Source organism: Toxotes jaculatrix, chromosome 2 (assembly GCF_017976425.1).
Source record: "Toxotes jaculatrix isolate fToxJac2 chromosome 2, fToxJac2.pri, whole genome shotgun sequence".
NCBI classification, from domain to species: Eukaryota; Metazoa; Chordata; class Actinopteri; family Toxotidae; genus Toxotes; species Toxotes jaculatrix.
Window position 1 is genome coordinate 19,030,065 of NC_054395.1, and position 13,716 is coordinate 19,043,780.

The 13,716-nt window shown below is 42.7% G+C and overlaps 3 protein-coding genes across 4 annotated transcripts in view; all 3 read left to right on the forward strand.

Moving 5' to 3' along the window:
* Window positions 1-13,716, forward strand: part of LOC121189968 (rho-related GTP-binding protein RhoA-C-like) — a 30,367-nt gene that overhangs the window by 3,956 nt on the left and 12,695 nt on the right. The window lies entirely within an intron of this gene.
* rbm10 (RNA binding motif protein 10) lies at window positions 167-10,094 on the forward strand. 2 transcript variants are annotated; one of them, XM_041049958.1, is made up of 23 exons: window positions 167-290; window positions 827-885; window positions 969-1,515; window positions 1,615-1,785; window positions 1,890-1,959; window positions 3,384-3,457; window positions 4,327-4,413; window positions 4,551-4,611; window positions 4,721-4,879; window positions 5,171-5,331; window positions 5,532-5,629; window positions 5,888-5,975; window positions 6,087-6,291; window positions 6,407-6,516; window positions 6,601-6,682; window positions 6,898-6,989; window positions 7,106-7,294; window positions 7,704-7,898; window positions 8,110-8,166; window positions 8,335-8,529; window positions 8,761-8,808; window positions 8,935-8,990; window positions 9,301-10,094. In XM_041049958.1, exons 2-23 carry the CDS (start codon window positions 869-871, stop codon window positions 9,389-9,391), a joined length of 2,853 nt encoding a protein of 950 aa, XP_040905892.1. In that variant the 5' UTR covers window positions 167-290; window positions 827-868; the 3' UTR covers window positions 9,392-10,094. The 2 variants fall into 2 exon arrangements, with proteins under 2 accessions (XP_040905892.1, XP_040905900.1); XM_041049966.1 differs by having other exon boundaries at window positions 972-1,515.
* On the forward strand, window positions 10,712-13,244 carry lrrc23 (leucine rich repeat containing 23). The gene is made up of 8 exons (XM_041052509.1): window positions 10,712-10,798; window positions 11,533-11,642; window positions 11,729-11,849; window positions 11,956-12,097; window positions 12,398-12,528; window positions 12,622-12,758; window positions 12,905-13,109; window positions 13,203-13,244. The coding sequence occupies exons 1-8, from the start codon at window positions 10,712-10,714 to the stop codon at window positions 13,242-13,244; spliced, it is 975 nt and encodes a 324-aa protein (XP_040908443.1).

Consider the following 13,716-nt stretch of genomic DNA (forward strand, 5'->3'; position numbering starts at 1 on the left):
AAAATATCAGATTCTATGATTTTTATACCTAATGTGGAGATAAAGACTGAAACGCAGCCGATGATGCTATGCATAGCTTCTGCCTGTGTGTCTTGTCCAATCACCGTTCACATTAATGAATTGCCTCTCGGAGCACCAATCAAACACCAGAGTGAGGAATTGGCCCCGCCCATCTGAAATGTTGTCTTGCTGTGGCCATTTTACACTTGGATCCTGAGAAATAAAACACCCTTTTCACCTGGGCTTCAACGTGACATTTAAAGAACTGTTGTCGTTTGCATGTGCCGCTGGTAAGTGTTTCTCCAGTTTCACACACAACCGCCGTTTTTGTGTTTGCAACGGCCGACAACCGAGGGAGGCTGCGTCTCTACTTGGACCAGCTAGCCAATCGCAGGCTAAAATAGTTAGCATGTCCGCTAACAGAGATGACCGCCGCACGTCATTGTTGATTACTCCTTTTTGGTTAAGTTTGAGCATGTGCTTCGCGCACACACAGTTAATATCAATTAGTGATGCAGCGTTATGCCTCTGTTTATTTATTTGTTGCTTTTTGTGAGTAGTATGTAAAGCAATGACTAGAAATATAAGTTTAAAGTTAGAGAATTCTGCAGTACCACAAAAATGCAGGCAACCTGGTGACAGAGGTAAGAGGTGGCGCTACCTGCCTTTGTTGAATGCATACTTTGTACATCATTGCCTCGCATTCAGCTTTCTTCATTAAAGTAGGTTCCTAAGTTAAGTTTTGGCTTTGTGTTTCTAAAATACAGGGCATGTGTACAATCAGTCTGCACAGTTGACTGTGATTGTTTTTTCTCTTTGAACCCAGACAGAAAAGGACAAAGACTAGGAGCAGAATCAGTGGATCAGCATGGACTATGAGCGGAGGTGAGTTCACTGTTCAGTTTATACCTTTTCTCCCTAACGTATGCACATCAGACAGGTACCCTCACATTGTCTTTCATGGTCAGCAGGGGTGGACGAGGTGACCGCATAGGTCGCTATGGCAACACCCACAGCGATCACAACTTTCGGGACATGGACTACCGAGGCTATGGCCAAGAGGATGAGGAGGTGGGAACAGGATATGATGTCAGAGCAGAGGGGGACAGACCCTACAGCCGTGACGAGCAGTCTCTGGGTGCCCCTGACTTCTCATCAGGTTGTCTCCAAGATCGCCCGGGGTTTCACCAGAGAGGAGATGGGCGAGGCGACATTGTTCATGAGGGGAAAGGGCTCCCATGGCCCCCTTGCTCTCAGTCGCAGCCTGATCTGGCACTTGCCATGCTCCAGAGAGACGAGGAGGGATCCACGCGGGAGTTTGAGCAGTTACGGACTGGTCTTCAGGAAAGGGGTCGAGGGAAAGGTGGAAGAGGCTTCCTTGAGAATAGTGCTTCTCAATTAGGGAGTAGGGATGGCAACTGGGGTCGTGGTGGTGCCCTTTCTGAACAGATGGATTACAATACAATAAGACAGAGAGAGGAGGACAGGTTCTCTCGTGGGGCGGTGAAAAGGAGGGTAAGAAAAAGAGGGTGAACAAGTCCATCCTCTTTATGGATCTGCTAACATTTAATTTGGCTTTGACATCTCTTGCTGATTTGTGACTGTTCTATCCAGGCTTTTCCAGTGGGGTCAGAGGAGCATGGTTGTGGGAGTACTGGTCCAGACCTGTCCCTTGATGAGTTGGATCAGAGGGACCAGGACTACCGTGCAGATCTAGATCACAACCAGAGGCCCAGCAACATCATAATGCTTCGCATGCTTCCACCCAATGCCACAGCCAATGAGGTAAGTGAATGTCTCCTGGCCATATTTGTCTCTACAGTGGTCTGACAATACATGAGTCTTGTCGTTAGTAAGCTTAAATGGTAATAATGCCTCTGTTTTCACAGATCCGGGCACAACTTCAGGAGCAGGGGATTCAGCCGAGAGAAGTTCGCCTTATGAGGAACAAATCTTCAGGTGAGAACTTGTCCATTGCCCTGATTTTTTTTCTGTTCTTTGCCCTTCCTTTCTCCTTTTGTGTCCACTCATAACTCATAACCCGCTCTGTCATTTTCATTTCTCTTTCAGGTGACTTTCTCTTATCTGCTCGGTCTTCTCTTTCTTATCCATTTTCCTTCTCTCTTACTGTCTTTCTTCATACTCTGACAGCGGAGTAGATAGCTGATGCAGAGAACACGTTTATATTTATATACTTAAATACATTCTTGTGCTTAGATTCCTGCTTTGATTCTCTGGTCTGCCGGCGTCCGTAACCTCGCTTTTGCCCGCAGGGCAACCAAACGCCCATGCACGCTTCAAAGGAGAGCTCTATCTATATTTGCTTTTAAGAGAAGAATGCATGCATACAGCGATAGGTTATAGGTCTTCACTCCATAGCTTTAATGTTTCTTTCTGGCTCTCTTATCGTCTTTGCCCTTTCATGATTCTGCCTCATCCACCCTGAAGTGAGGTGTGTCTGAGTAGAGGGACATTGTTCTCAAACTAACAGTTTCAACTGAGAAAGGAACAGCGTAAACAGAATGTGCCGGATTGTGTTTGTCATTGTAGCTGTTTTTGAGTGTGAGAGTGTCAGGAGTGTTCCAGCTACCCCTCAGCTAGGACAGTGTCATCCATGCCACTCAGAAAAGCTTGTCTTTTTCTAAAGGTTTTCCATTAAGGTCATTGCCTCACTGGCCTCACGTTTGGCTAACTCGCTGGTTGTCTGTAAGGTGTGTCTGACTCGGGCACACTTACAGTCCCCTGCTCTGCTCTGTCTTTCTCACTCCTACATCACTGTTTCTCTGTTTTTAAGACCAATCACTCAGTTTTAAATGTTTAATTGATGACCTTTTGTGACTACACTCAATGTGACACTATACACAGTTTTTTTTAAGTTATAAAACTATATATGTTATATATTGTGCTGTCAGTCAGTTATAGTAATGCATGGACAGGATATGGCGTGTTTAAGATGAAACATTCCACCACAGTGCTACATAGTTCAGGCTGCACTCTGACTCTCAGAGTGGCGGATATACGTGTGTTTGTGTGTGAATGTGTGTGCCTGTTCTGTTGGTGCCTGGGTGCCTCGTCATTCAAAGCCAAAGAGCTCAGACTCAAACTGATGAGTGGGTAGGATTCTTCCTCTCTCTCCCTCTCTCCTTGACCCTGTTGAGTTACTTGACATTGCGTCCTCCCACCCTTGCAGAGGCTTTGACAGTGGCTTTCCAACTGGCTGTCAAATGTGTTATTTCCAAGGGAGAGAGGAAGCAATAATTCATTTTATTAGTGCTGATACAGGGTCTCTCTCTCCTCTGTACATGAAGCACTAACCCCTCACTGCGTTGTTGTTATGTTGTTGTTGTTGTTGTTCGGTTACCATGGCGCTGGGCGGTGTCCAGGTCAGAGCCGAGGATTCGCCTTCGTCGAGTTTAATCTCATACAGGAGGCCACCCGCTGGATGGAGACCAACCAGGTCACTCTCCCCTACACAGACACACATACACATATATATCATGTATACAGTGGGACATGTGGGTTAATATCAGGATAAACATACAGTAACATCAGGTCCTGTCATATGCACATGATGCGTTCCAGTATGGTATAGACACACAGACTGGAGAAATATATGAGGGGAAATTCATCTTTTCTTTCTGCTCTATACAAAATTCCACAAAAAGGAAAATCATGTTACGTCATGCTGACGTTTGTCAGTTTGGGGCCCAGCTGCATAGTTTTCTTAACTGGACCCTCCCAGTCACAGTGATGTCCACTACAAGCCCCTCTTTCTTCAGTGACGTGCTCACTTTCTCTCCTAAGTTTACAGTATCACCTCTGGGATAGTATTGGCAGTATGACTATAATGTCTCACATGGTCTATTGTATGTGGAATCAGAATGAATACAGTATTTCATTTTCTTGTTTTTGAACCTTTCATATCTGGGTCATCTACCATTATTACGTCTTTAAGAAGCTATTGTCTATTTGGGAGGCAAAGGCGGTGACAGTGGGATGGGATGTGTGGAAAACTGAGAAAAGGTTCCCCTTAAGGGGGGAGGGATAACACAATTGAACAAAACACACTGTATCCCTAAAAATGGACACCCACACACTACACATACACCATCTCAGTCCGTCCCAATTTCCCAAAGCTGAAGGTTGCAATTCTCTGGTGTCTTCTTTCTTTCAGCCTCAGTTGTACTCTCTTTTTCTCTCTGTCCCTCTCGTCCCTTTCATTCTCTCTCATCTCTTGTGAGATGAGGCCTTTCTCTGGCATGTGTGGCCTAATTATCGCTGATAATCATTCTTTGTTCCCCCTCCCTCTCTTTCTCTTTCTTTCAGGGAGTGCTGTTGATTCTGGGACAGAGGGTGTCGATGCACTACAGCGACCCAAAACCGCGTGCCAACGAGGACTGGCTCTGCAACAAGGTAGTGTGTGTGCATATGCACTGCAGGACATGAAATCTAAATTTGCATGCTTATATTGCTTGCATGTATATCAGTCACTGTAGCAGCTTGTTCTTTTACAAAGTTGTCTAACAAGCGCTCGTGTAATATTTCAACAGTGTGGTGTGCAAAATTTTAAACGGAGAGAGAAGTGCTTCAAATGCAGTGTTCCTAAATCAGGTAAAATTTAAACTAGACTTTCTAAATATCTTTACTACTCTGTCTTTTACAGTCACACAAGCTCTCTCTCCTTACAGTATCGTATAAATGGCCTGTTGTCTATCCCCAGAGGCTGAGCTGAAGTTGCCCCAGTTGCAGAGGGATTTGCCTGTTGGTCTTCAAAAGGAGGGAGCTCAAGGCTTACTACCCCTGCCAGTACCCTACCACTCTTCTGGTCCTACTGTCACCACAGGACAAGCCACACAACAGGCAGATGTTGCTAATGACAGTAAGGCCATCTCTTGTCATTTTTCCTGTCATGGAAATATTTTTGTCTATCTTATTTTGTTTATTTTATTAAGGGGTTGATTAATGGGCAGTTTTTGAAAGTACTGTTTAGTATTGATTTTTGCAGATGCTTGTACTTTTACCATGTTGTGAAACAATGCTTTTTGACCTAGCTATAGCTTCAACCAGAAGGGGGCGTCATGGGATACTTGGTTTCACAAAACTGTATATTACCTGGTACCTGTATCATGGGTTTTAAAATATATTAATCTCTCACCCTCTCCCTCAACAGCTCTGATACTTAGAAACCTCGGCCCTCATACTTCAGTGGAGGCCATCTTATCTGCCTTGGCTCCATTTGCAACACTCTCCCCTTCCAATATTCGCCTAATCAAGGACAAGCACACACATCTCAACAGGGGGTTTGCCTTTCTACAGCTTTCTACCATAGTGGTGAGATGTAATTGAACAGTCATTCACTTTAACTAAAATTAAAATTTTACTCAGATTAGATAAATCCGTAAACAAAGCATTTTGTTGTTTTTGTGTACTAATGATTTTGAGATATGCTTTTTCCTAAACATACATAGACACAGGCAATTACGCACAAATGTGCCTGCACTTAACTCACAGGTCTCTGTATATTTTAACAGGAGGCATCTCAGCTGCTCCAGATCTTGCAGGCTCTCCAGCCAGCTCTCTCTATTGACGGGAAGGCTATTGTGGTGGAGTTTGCCAAAGGTTCCAAACGGTAAATACTCACACACCCAAACTTGGCAGCAAAAGAAACACGAGTGCCCTGTGCATGATTGGTATTGCACAAGGAATGATACTGTGAGTTCAATTAATATTAACACTCAAATTTGTCATGTGAATAGAGCAAATTTGCTGCCTAAAAACAAGAGAGGGTGTTGTATTTTTGTATGACAAGAAGAGCTGTTGAAATTTTGGTCACCAGCAAAAGATCTAAAATCACTGAAACCCTCTCTGTACCTCTTTTCTGTGCCAGTGATGTGTTCTTGACAGATGGAAACAGAGTGAGTGCGGCTACAGTGGCCAGCACAGCTATAGCCGCTGCACAGTGGGCTGTCACACAGGTAACCTTTCTCAATAACCTACCTCTCCAGCACAAAAAACATGTGGATGCAACACATCTTTAATTTGCAACTGTATATTTGTGATTGTGTTCTTGTGTTTTTCACTCTCAGACTGCTCAGAATGGATCAGGTGGAGGCCAGAGTACAGATACAGCAGTTTATCAGCAGGGGGCAGCAGTAACGTACAATCAGGAAGGGCATGAATACTCGGGGCCAGACAGCACAACTTTCAAGGCCCAAGCAGATGCCAGGGTTCCTGCTCTGCCCAGTGCAGGACCAGCCCTGATGGGGGCATACACAGGAGGAGCCGCTCCAGGTTGGTATCACATACACTAAGTATATAGTGCATATTACACTTAATGATCTGTGTAGCTACATAAATTTTACTTGAAATGAACTTAATCTTTTTGTGTGTGCTTGTCCACGTGCAGCTGCTATTTCATCCGAGGCAGTGACATCTGGAACAGTGGTCGTGCAGCAACCTCTCGCTCATACACAGACTGCTCTCATCACCACAGCTACCGCCATACCGGCCACGCAGGTACATTACTTTTGCATGCTTTTGTTCCTTGCGCTATTTCACCATTATGTTCTTTTTTTTTAAAAGAGCTCTGTCTCTCCGCAGGTTGAGATAGTGGGAAAACCACAACCAGCTGCTCCCAGCCAACCAGCTACCCCAGGCACTGAACACGAGCTGCAGCAATACCGTAAGGCTTTGTGTATTCAGTGTTACCCATTATTTGTGGTGTTAAACCCCAACCGGGATATGCAGACACCATCAAGAATTAGCTTTGTAAATCAATGAATCTTCTCTAAAAACTGTAAATAGATGCTCTTTTGGCCAAGCCACACATTCAAACTTTAAGCATTTTTAAATTTGGTCTCTGACTTTGAGGCAAACGTCCTGTGTCTTTCACTGTAGCTGTGCCAGATGTGTCCACATACCAGTATGATGAAAGCTCTGGCTACTATTACGACCCACTCACAGGACTCTACTATGATCCTAACTCCCAGGTAAAGCGGTGAATGTACTGCAATCTGAATGTTAAGCCAGCCGTTTTTGAAAGGCCAGAAACGTGTCTTTTTCCTCAGCATTTCAGTCTGGTTTTGTGTGCCCTTCCTCTTTGCAGTACTACTACAACGCTCACACTCAGCAGTACATGTACTGGGACGGAGAGAAACACACCTATATTCCTGCTGCCAGCCAGTCAAATGCCGAAGGTCCTTCCGTGAGCGATAGCACAGTCCCCTCAGACTCACTGTTAGCTACCCCTGGCAAGGAGAAAAAAGACAAGCCCAAGAATAAAACTGCTCAACAGGTACTGTACATACTAGATACAAGTTCAAGTACCAGCAGAAACAAAATTTAACTGTCCTATGAATTTCAAAGCTAACCTCTGTTTGCTTTGATCTGTGTTTCAGTATGTATTATTCTATTCCTTCGTTAATTGACAGACTAACAATAATATCTAACAGTATAATACACTTCAGACCAAAATGAACAAACTATAGCCAAAATTACCCGCATATTCTCAACAAAAAAAAAAAAAAAAAACTTCACCATGATGTTATATATTTTGCAGGGCTACTGAGTTGGATTGCATTATATTGTAAAGGTGTTGTTGGGAATGTGGTACCACCTAAGTACAACATTCACAAATTGTAAATCTCCCTTTGCTGAGTCAATTTAACTGGGTAACATATATTTGTTGGTGTTTATGTTCATAGATAGCCAAAGATATGGAGCGCTGGGCTAAGAGTCTCAATAGACAGAAGGAGAACATGCGATCTGTCTCCTCCTCCCCTGCCGTCGGCTCTACAGTGCTGCCTCCTGGCTACACTAGGGCACCTGGCCACAGTCGCCTAGATGACCTCCGAGAGTCTGCTAGTGCTGACGCAGGCTATGCTGTTTTGGAGAAAAAGGTGGATGATCCTTACACAGACACTCATACTTAGCTGTAAACACCAGTGTGCCTTCATGAAAGCAGAGTATCATAGTGAGTGGTGAGAATGTCCATAGGCTTATGCTCCTACGACTATTCATCCTGCTCTGTGCCAATAATAAGAGAATGTCTGCATAAGAAAAGACCTTATTAACTGACCTGGTAATCCCTTTGTATTTTCTGCCCTGCAGGGGGCACTGTCAGAACGGCCTCAGATTTTTCTGGACCAGATTCGACAAAGTACAGAAGTAAGGACATGGTCACCATAATGTACTTGATATGTGTTTGTTTTAATCAGTTTTCTTCATAGTTTTTCTAACACACTGTGTTTTTTGTGTATTTTTCCTCACACATTCAATAATTATCACTGTATCCTTTCGTTTATCTGTTCCTAACTTTGGGTCTTTCATCTGTAGAGTTCCCCTCCTCAGCAGCAGGGTCTGGTCCCAGCCTACAGTGGAGAAACTGACAGTGAGGAAGAAGGAGGCGAGAAAGATGAGAAGGAGGGAAGAATGACAGACTGGGTTAAACTGGCCTGTCTGCTGTGTAGGCGACAGTTCCCCAGTAAGGAGGCCCTCATCAGGCACCAGCAGCTCTCTGAGCTACATAAGGTTGTTACACAAACAGCTTTAATTTAATTTCACACCATCACAAACACTGCATAAATGATGGATAACGAGCATCTGTTCACTCCTGGTTGGAAGGGCAGTATGTTTTTTGTGTATTTTGTTAAATAATTGTTGTCTCATACATTCTCTATTATCTATTATCTAAAGGGTATTTAAGGGCATTTCTCTTTTCATCATGTCTAAACTTTCACATTTTTATCTATCTGCGTTCAGCAAAACTTGGAGCTGAGAAGAACCCAGCAGGAAGCTGCAGGCAAAGAGGTCGGTCAAGCCTCGGGGTCTGACAGTAGGAGTTTGACAGCATTGCATGTAATTGTGTTTGTGGCTGATTGAGTGCAGTTAGTGTTGTTTGATTGTCCTCCTTTTTTTTTCTTTTTTTGTTTGCAGAGACTTCCAGATGGACCTGAACCTCCTGATCCTAAGAAGAGAAAGTTTAACCCAATGTAAGCAGCAGTGAAGTAACAGACTGTGTGTTGTTGACTTACAGTTGTTTCAGGTTTACAGTTGGTGTCAGGAGTGCCAAAGTTGTTGTACTATTTAAGTCAGGGTTTTCTAGTCTATCTACTGCTATGTATGGAGATGCTCTTGTATATAATTGGTTTGTACAGACTGTTATTGAAAGGTCTCTTGCTTGCTTCATACCACACAAAAACTATGCCAATACAACCATTTGCCAGCAACGGTTTATGTGATTTTTATTTGCTTACCATTTTGTGTGTGTTCAACATAGTTCCATTGTCTTTCTCTCCTTAGTGCTGGGATCACAGGCACTAGCCTCGGTGCCAGGATGCTGCAGGGAGGTGTGAAAAAGGGGCTTCTATTACGCAATATGCAAGTGGAGTGAGCCCTCACCCTGAATCCTCATCATCCTGACACAAACAGGACAAGGACAAAGCCCAGTACACAAGACTTAACCATTAACATCATATAGAGATCTATAGATATAAACCTCTTAATTTTGGTTTGACATTACAATTACCTCAACAGTGGTAATACACGCATATGAACTGATCCTGTAGCAGTGGATGTCAGGATATTGCACAGAATGCACCTTTTTTGCTTTCTTCCTGTATGATGCAGTTTTGAGTTCTCCCTTGCTTCAGAGCTTGTGTGTGATAAACAAGCTTTATGTGGTTGGGAAACATTTGCTGTGGCAAAGTGAAAGATCAGTATAGATCTTTATGGCAGCAAATGAGATTTTCTAATATTACTGTCTATGCACCATAGATTTTTTTAATTTAATGTTATATGCCTTACCATTCAGTGAATGACTGAACTGGGCATGAACTGTGTATAGATTTTAATGAGCACTTTTATACCACAGTGGGAGCTAAGAGGCTGTGGCCCCATGAACTGTCAGGGTCACACTAATGCTTCCTTGTAGGTGTAAAGTGTCTCAGTGTATCATACTGCAGGTATGAATTCACAGTGTAATACATACTTATCTCTGGAGAAAGTTATTTTTTATGTCTGTAGTTGTTCAACAATGTGACTGTGTTTCATTAAGCTCATGTAAATTAATTAAGAATAACACATTTTCATCATTATTGATTGTCATCATCATTTTTGATTGATTCATGATTGATGTCTTGTATGGGCAAGCCAGTAAACAGTTCTATTATTTCAACATTTTAACTTGAAATTTCCCAAGTTGTGTTTGTGCAAGTCGGTGGTTTAAAAAAGAGGAATATAATGTAACTCTTCTTATAAGGTCTCTAATGCAACACCTTGACCCACAGAAATTGTATTGATGTTTCAACGCATCTTTTTTTTATTCCTTTAAATTTGTTTGCTCCTTCAGCTGCGTTAACTCAGCTGTGCTCGCTGTTGAGTTTCCATGGCAACATCAGTAAACGCTTTTCTTGCTTCGCTCGTCGGGATCGTCAGACATAAACTGCAGTTAGCTTTATCAAAGGGTTAACGCTTGACTTCTTGTTAAGATCACGCTGGTTGTTACATTTAGATATCATTCTAACTGTTGTAAAGCTACAAAAGTGAACTAAGTTATACATGTTAGCCAGCTACTTTAACTTGGCAGTCATACAGTGCTATTAGCGTAGTCTAGCTAACCCAGTCGGTTGTAGTTAACGTAAATTCAGCGCAGGTGAACCAAGGACTGGTCTGCTGCAGCGACACGCTACCTTATGTGAAAACAAAAGCCAGGATGTCTGAGGTGGATGAAGATTCAGTCTTGTCAGATGTAGAGGGCCAGGAAGAAACGCATCAAGACGGAGTCGGAGAGGACGAGAAGGTAGAGTTAGCTGAGTGAAAACTTGTGCACAATGAATGTACACAACGAAATCACTGTATCAACTGAACTTAAGCCATTTTTTGTAGATAATAGTTAACACTACCTCGAAGTTGGACACTACTGTAGTCATCTTAGTACCGTTCCTTTTTGTTTTTTTTTTTTTTACAACAATGCACCCCACATCACATGATGCAGGTTTAAACAAGTGGAGTAAACTGTCAGTCTACTGTTCCTTTAAACATGCCAGGCCTCGTCCCATTACTTAATCCAAACATGAGGATGGATGGTCGTGTCTTTGATTTGGCTTGATTCCCACACCCCCTCTCCTGCCTCTCCATCTCTGCAAGGCCTCTCAGGGCCCTAGGGTGTAGGCACCATTTAACCCACAACATTACATGAAAGGATGGGATTTCTAGACGGGAACTGTACTATCTAAACCTAAAAGTGCAGTTTGGAGCCATGTACTCACACGCAACCAACTGCTAGGTAAGAGATTATTTTATCAGTGAAGGCTGCCCTTTTGACACCCCGCCCCAAAAGAAAACCCTAGCAATAAAGTACTTTAGATTATGGATTTTAAAGTTTAGAGTTACCATTCATAGGAAGTTCTAGAGGCTCAGCCATACATACACAAACACTGGTGGTGTCCTGAAGTATATTTTTCTCCAGTGTGTCCACTGACAATTTGGAGTTTCTTTCATATCTTTCATATCTTCCCTCTCTGTGATCCACAGGTACAGGGTTGCCATTTGACCCAAGAAACCATAAGTCAGGGCCTCTCGTTACTGTGCCGAACAGAAAATGGACTAGGACATGCATTTGTCAAACTGGACCTAAAAGACAAGTAAGGGAGCAAAGATAAATGCAAAGCAATGCAAACCTCTTCTGATTTCATACACATTTTCCATTTGTTATCACTGCACTCCTCAGGGGACTGAATGACATAGCTGTAATTAGCAGTTATATTCACCTTCGTTTTCTGGATATATCCAACAACTACCTTACTGATCTTTCTCCTCTGGCACCTCTGACCCAACTGCTTTGGCTGAAGGCAAGCAGCTCTCTTTTTTATTAATTTAGAAAATTATATCTCGCTGGCTGTCAGTATCATTCATGTTAACTGATGGTAAATCTTGAATGCACCTCTTCTTCTGCAGGTTGACAGTAATGCTGTGGCATGCTTCAAAGGGCAACCTTTTGCTCAGTTCACCTATTTGCAGTGGCTGAGTATGGCAGCGAACCAGCTGACAGACCTGGATGGCCTTGTTGGGCCTACTTTAGAGAGCCTCAATCTCACAGGTTGGTCTGGTGGTCAGTGTAAGTGGTGTATTCTATGACACCGTGCAAGTGACTGATCCTGAAAAGAGGTCAGTCAAATGAGGAGAAGTTAACTTTCACGGTCATTTGAAATTTGGGGATTGATAACAAGACATGAGAATGGATTACTTATTCCAGAGGGGGTTTGCTATTGCATATGTTATCATTTAGTCTTAGGTATAACAAACTCTTATCCATTAGCAAAACTTTAATCAAATACCTGAAACCTAATGTATATCTTTGGAAGGGCCTTGACATGACATTTTGGAACCTATTTGGCAGGTAATAATATTAAGGCAGTGAAAGGGCTTCAGAGTGGCTGTTTTGCCAACCTGGTAACTTTAGAGTTGAGAGGAAACCGCTTGGATACCACTGATGGCATCAACCTTCCAAACCTGCAGCGATTATATCTGGTAATAAAACTATTGTGATATGATTGATAGCACTAGTATCCATGTAAAAACCACAGAACAGTCTGCCTATGACTAGTCTTGCTCTCCTTTTAGGCCCAAAACGTGATCAAACGTCTGGAGGGTTTGGAGAGGTTAGAGCGTCTCAACACCCTTCACCTTCGAGACAACCAGCTAGATACCCTGGATGGTCTCAGCCCCAACATGAAGTGTCTCCAATACCTAAATGTTAGGTACACAGTTATATTACAGCAGGACAGATCATATTTGACCTGCTGCTCCCATCATTAATTCAATAAAACACTAAATAAAATTATATAATCCCAGATTATATATCCTATTTATAGAGATTACATTGTTCTGTTTTTTCCCCCTTTAGAGGCAATGCAATCTTAGATGAGAATGCCCTACAGTGCCTTGGGCTTGTGTCAAAAACTCTGCGCTCTTTGGTCCTTTCTGAGAACCCGCTGGTGGAAAAGGCAGACTACCGACTAAGTGTCCTGATTCTTGTGCCACAGCTTGAGCGAATTGACAAAGATCCTGTCTCCCCTGAAGAGAAGACTGATGCCTGGGAGAGAATCAAGGTAAAGTCAAGACACATCTTATTTCTGTTTGTGGCATGGTCCAACAGTACTGTTCCTCTGCTGGTTTTTGTGATGGCATGTATATCATTTCAGGAACTTAAAGAAGAGGAAACACCTGAGCCATTAGATTTGTAATGATGTCCGAAATGAGGAAGTGTTTGACTTCCTTGACTTTCTTGAAAAGAAAGTGGATGGGTGGTTTACTGTGATTGCATTTTCTTTATGAGAAATATTGTGTATCTTGATAGAGTATCTTGAATGATGCATCATTCATAAATTTGTACATGCAGGTTGCTTGTGTCATGTTCTCACAACTATTACAACCAATCTACTTTTTGAACAATAAAGTGTTGAAATTGGTTATTTCTGATGCATCCATTAACATGTGCAAATGCAGCAAGTTGTCAGTGACTAAGGAATAAGAAATGAGTAGGTATTTGGACCTTGTATTGCCTCCCCAAACTGTTCTGTTTCCCTGAGTAAGGATGAGAGGGCAAAATCTGCCACCATTTCCCTATTGGCAGCCATCCAGCTGCAGTTTTAAAGGGACAGTGACAAGATGGCTATGTATGGGAAATCAACATGTATCCTGAAGCATTCTATCACC

Excerpts from the sequence above, each read along its gene's own strand:
- rbm10 (XM_041049958.1), top strand. Across the intron at positions 1,960-3,383 it reads TATGAGGAACAAATCTTCAG|GTCAGAGCCGAGGATTCGCC; the intron begins GTGAGAACTTGT and ends GGCGGTGTCCAG. Across the intron at positions 8,167-8,334 it reads AGATTCGACAAAGTACAGAA|AGTTCCCCTCCTCAGCAGCA; the intron begins GTAAGGACATGG and ends TTTCATCTGTAG.
- lrrc23 (XM_041052509.1), top strand. The coding sequence starts at position 10,712 with ATGTCTGAGGTGGATGAAGATTCAGTCTTGTCAGATGTAGAGGGCCAG. Across the intron at positions 10,799-11,532 it reads GAGTCGGAGAGGACGAGAAG|GTACAGGGTTGCCATTTGAC; the intron begins GTAGAGTTAGCT and ends TGTGATCCACAG. Across the intron at positions 12,529-12,621 it reads ACCTGCAGCGATTATATCTG|GCCCAAAACGTGATCAAACG; the intron begins GTAATAAAACTA and ends CTCTCCTTTTAG.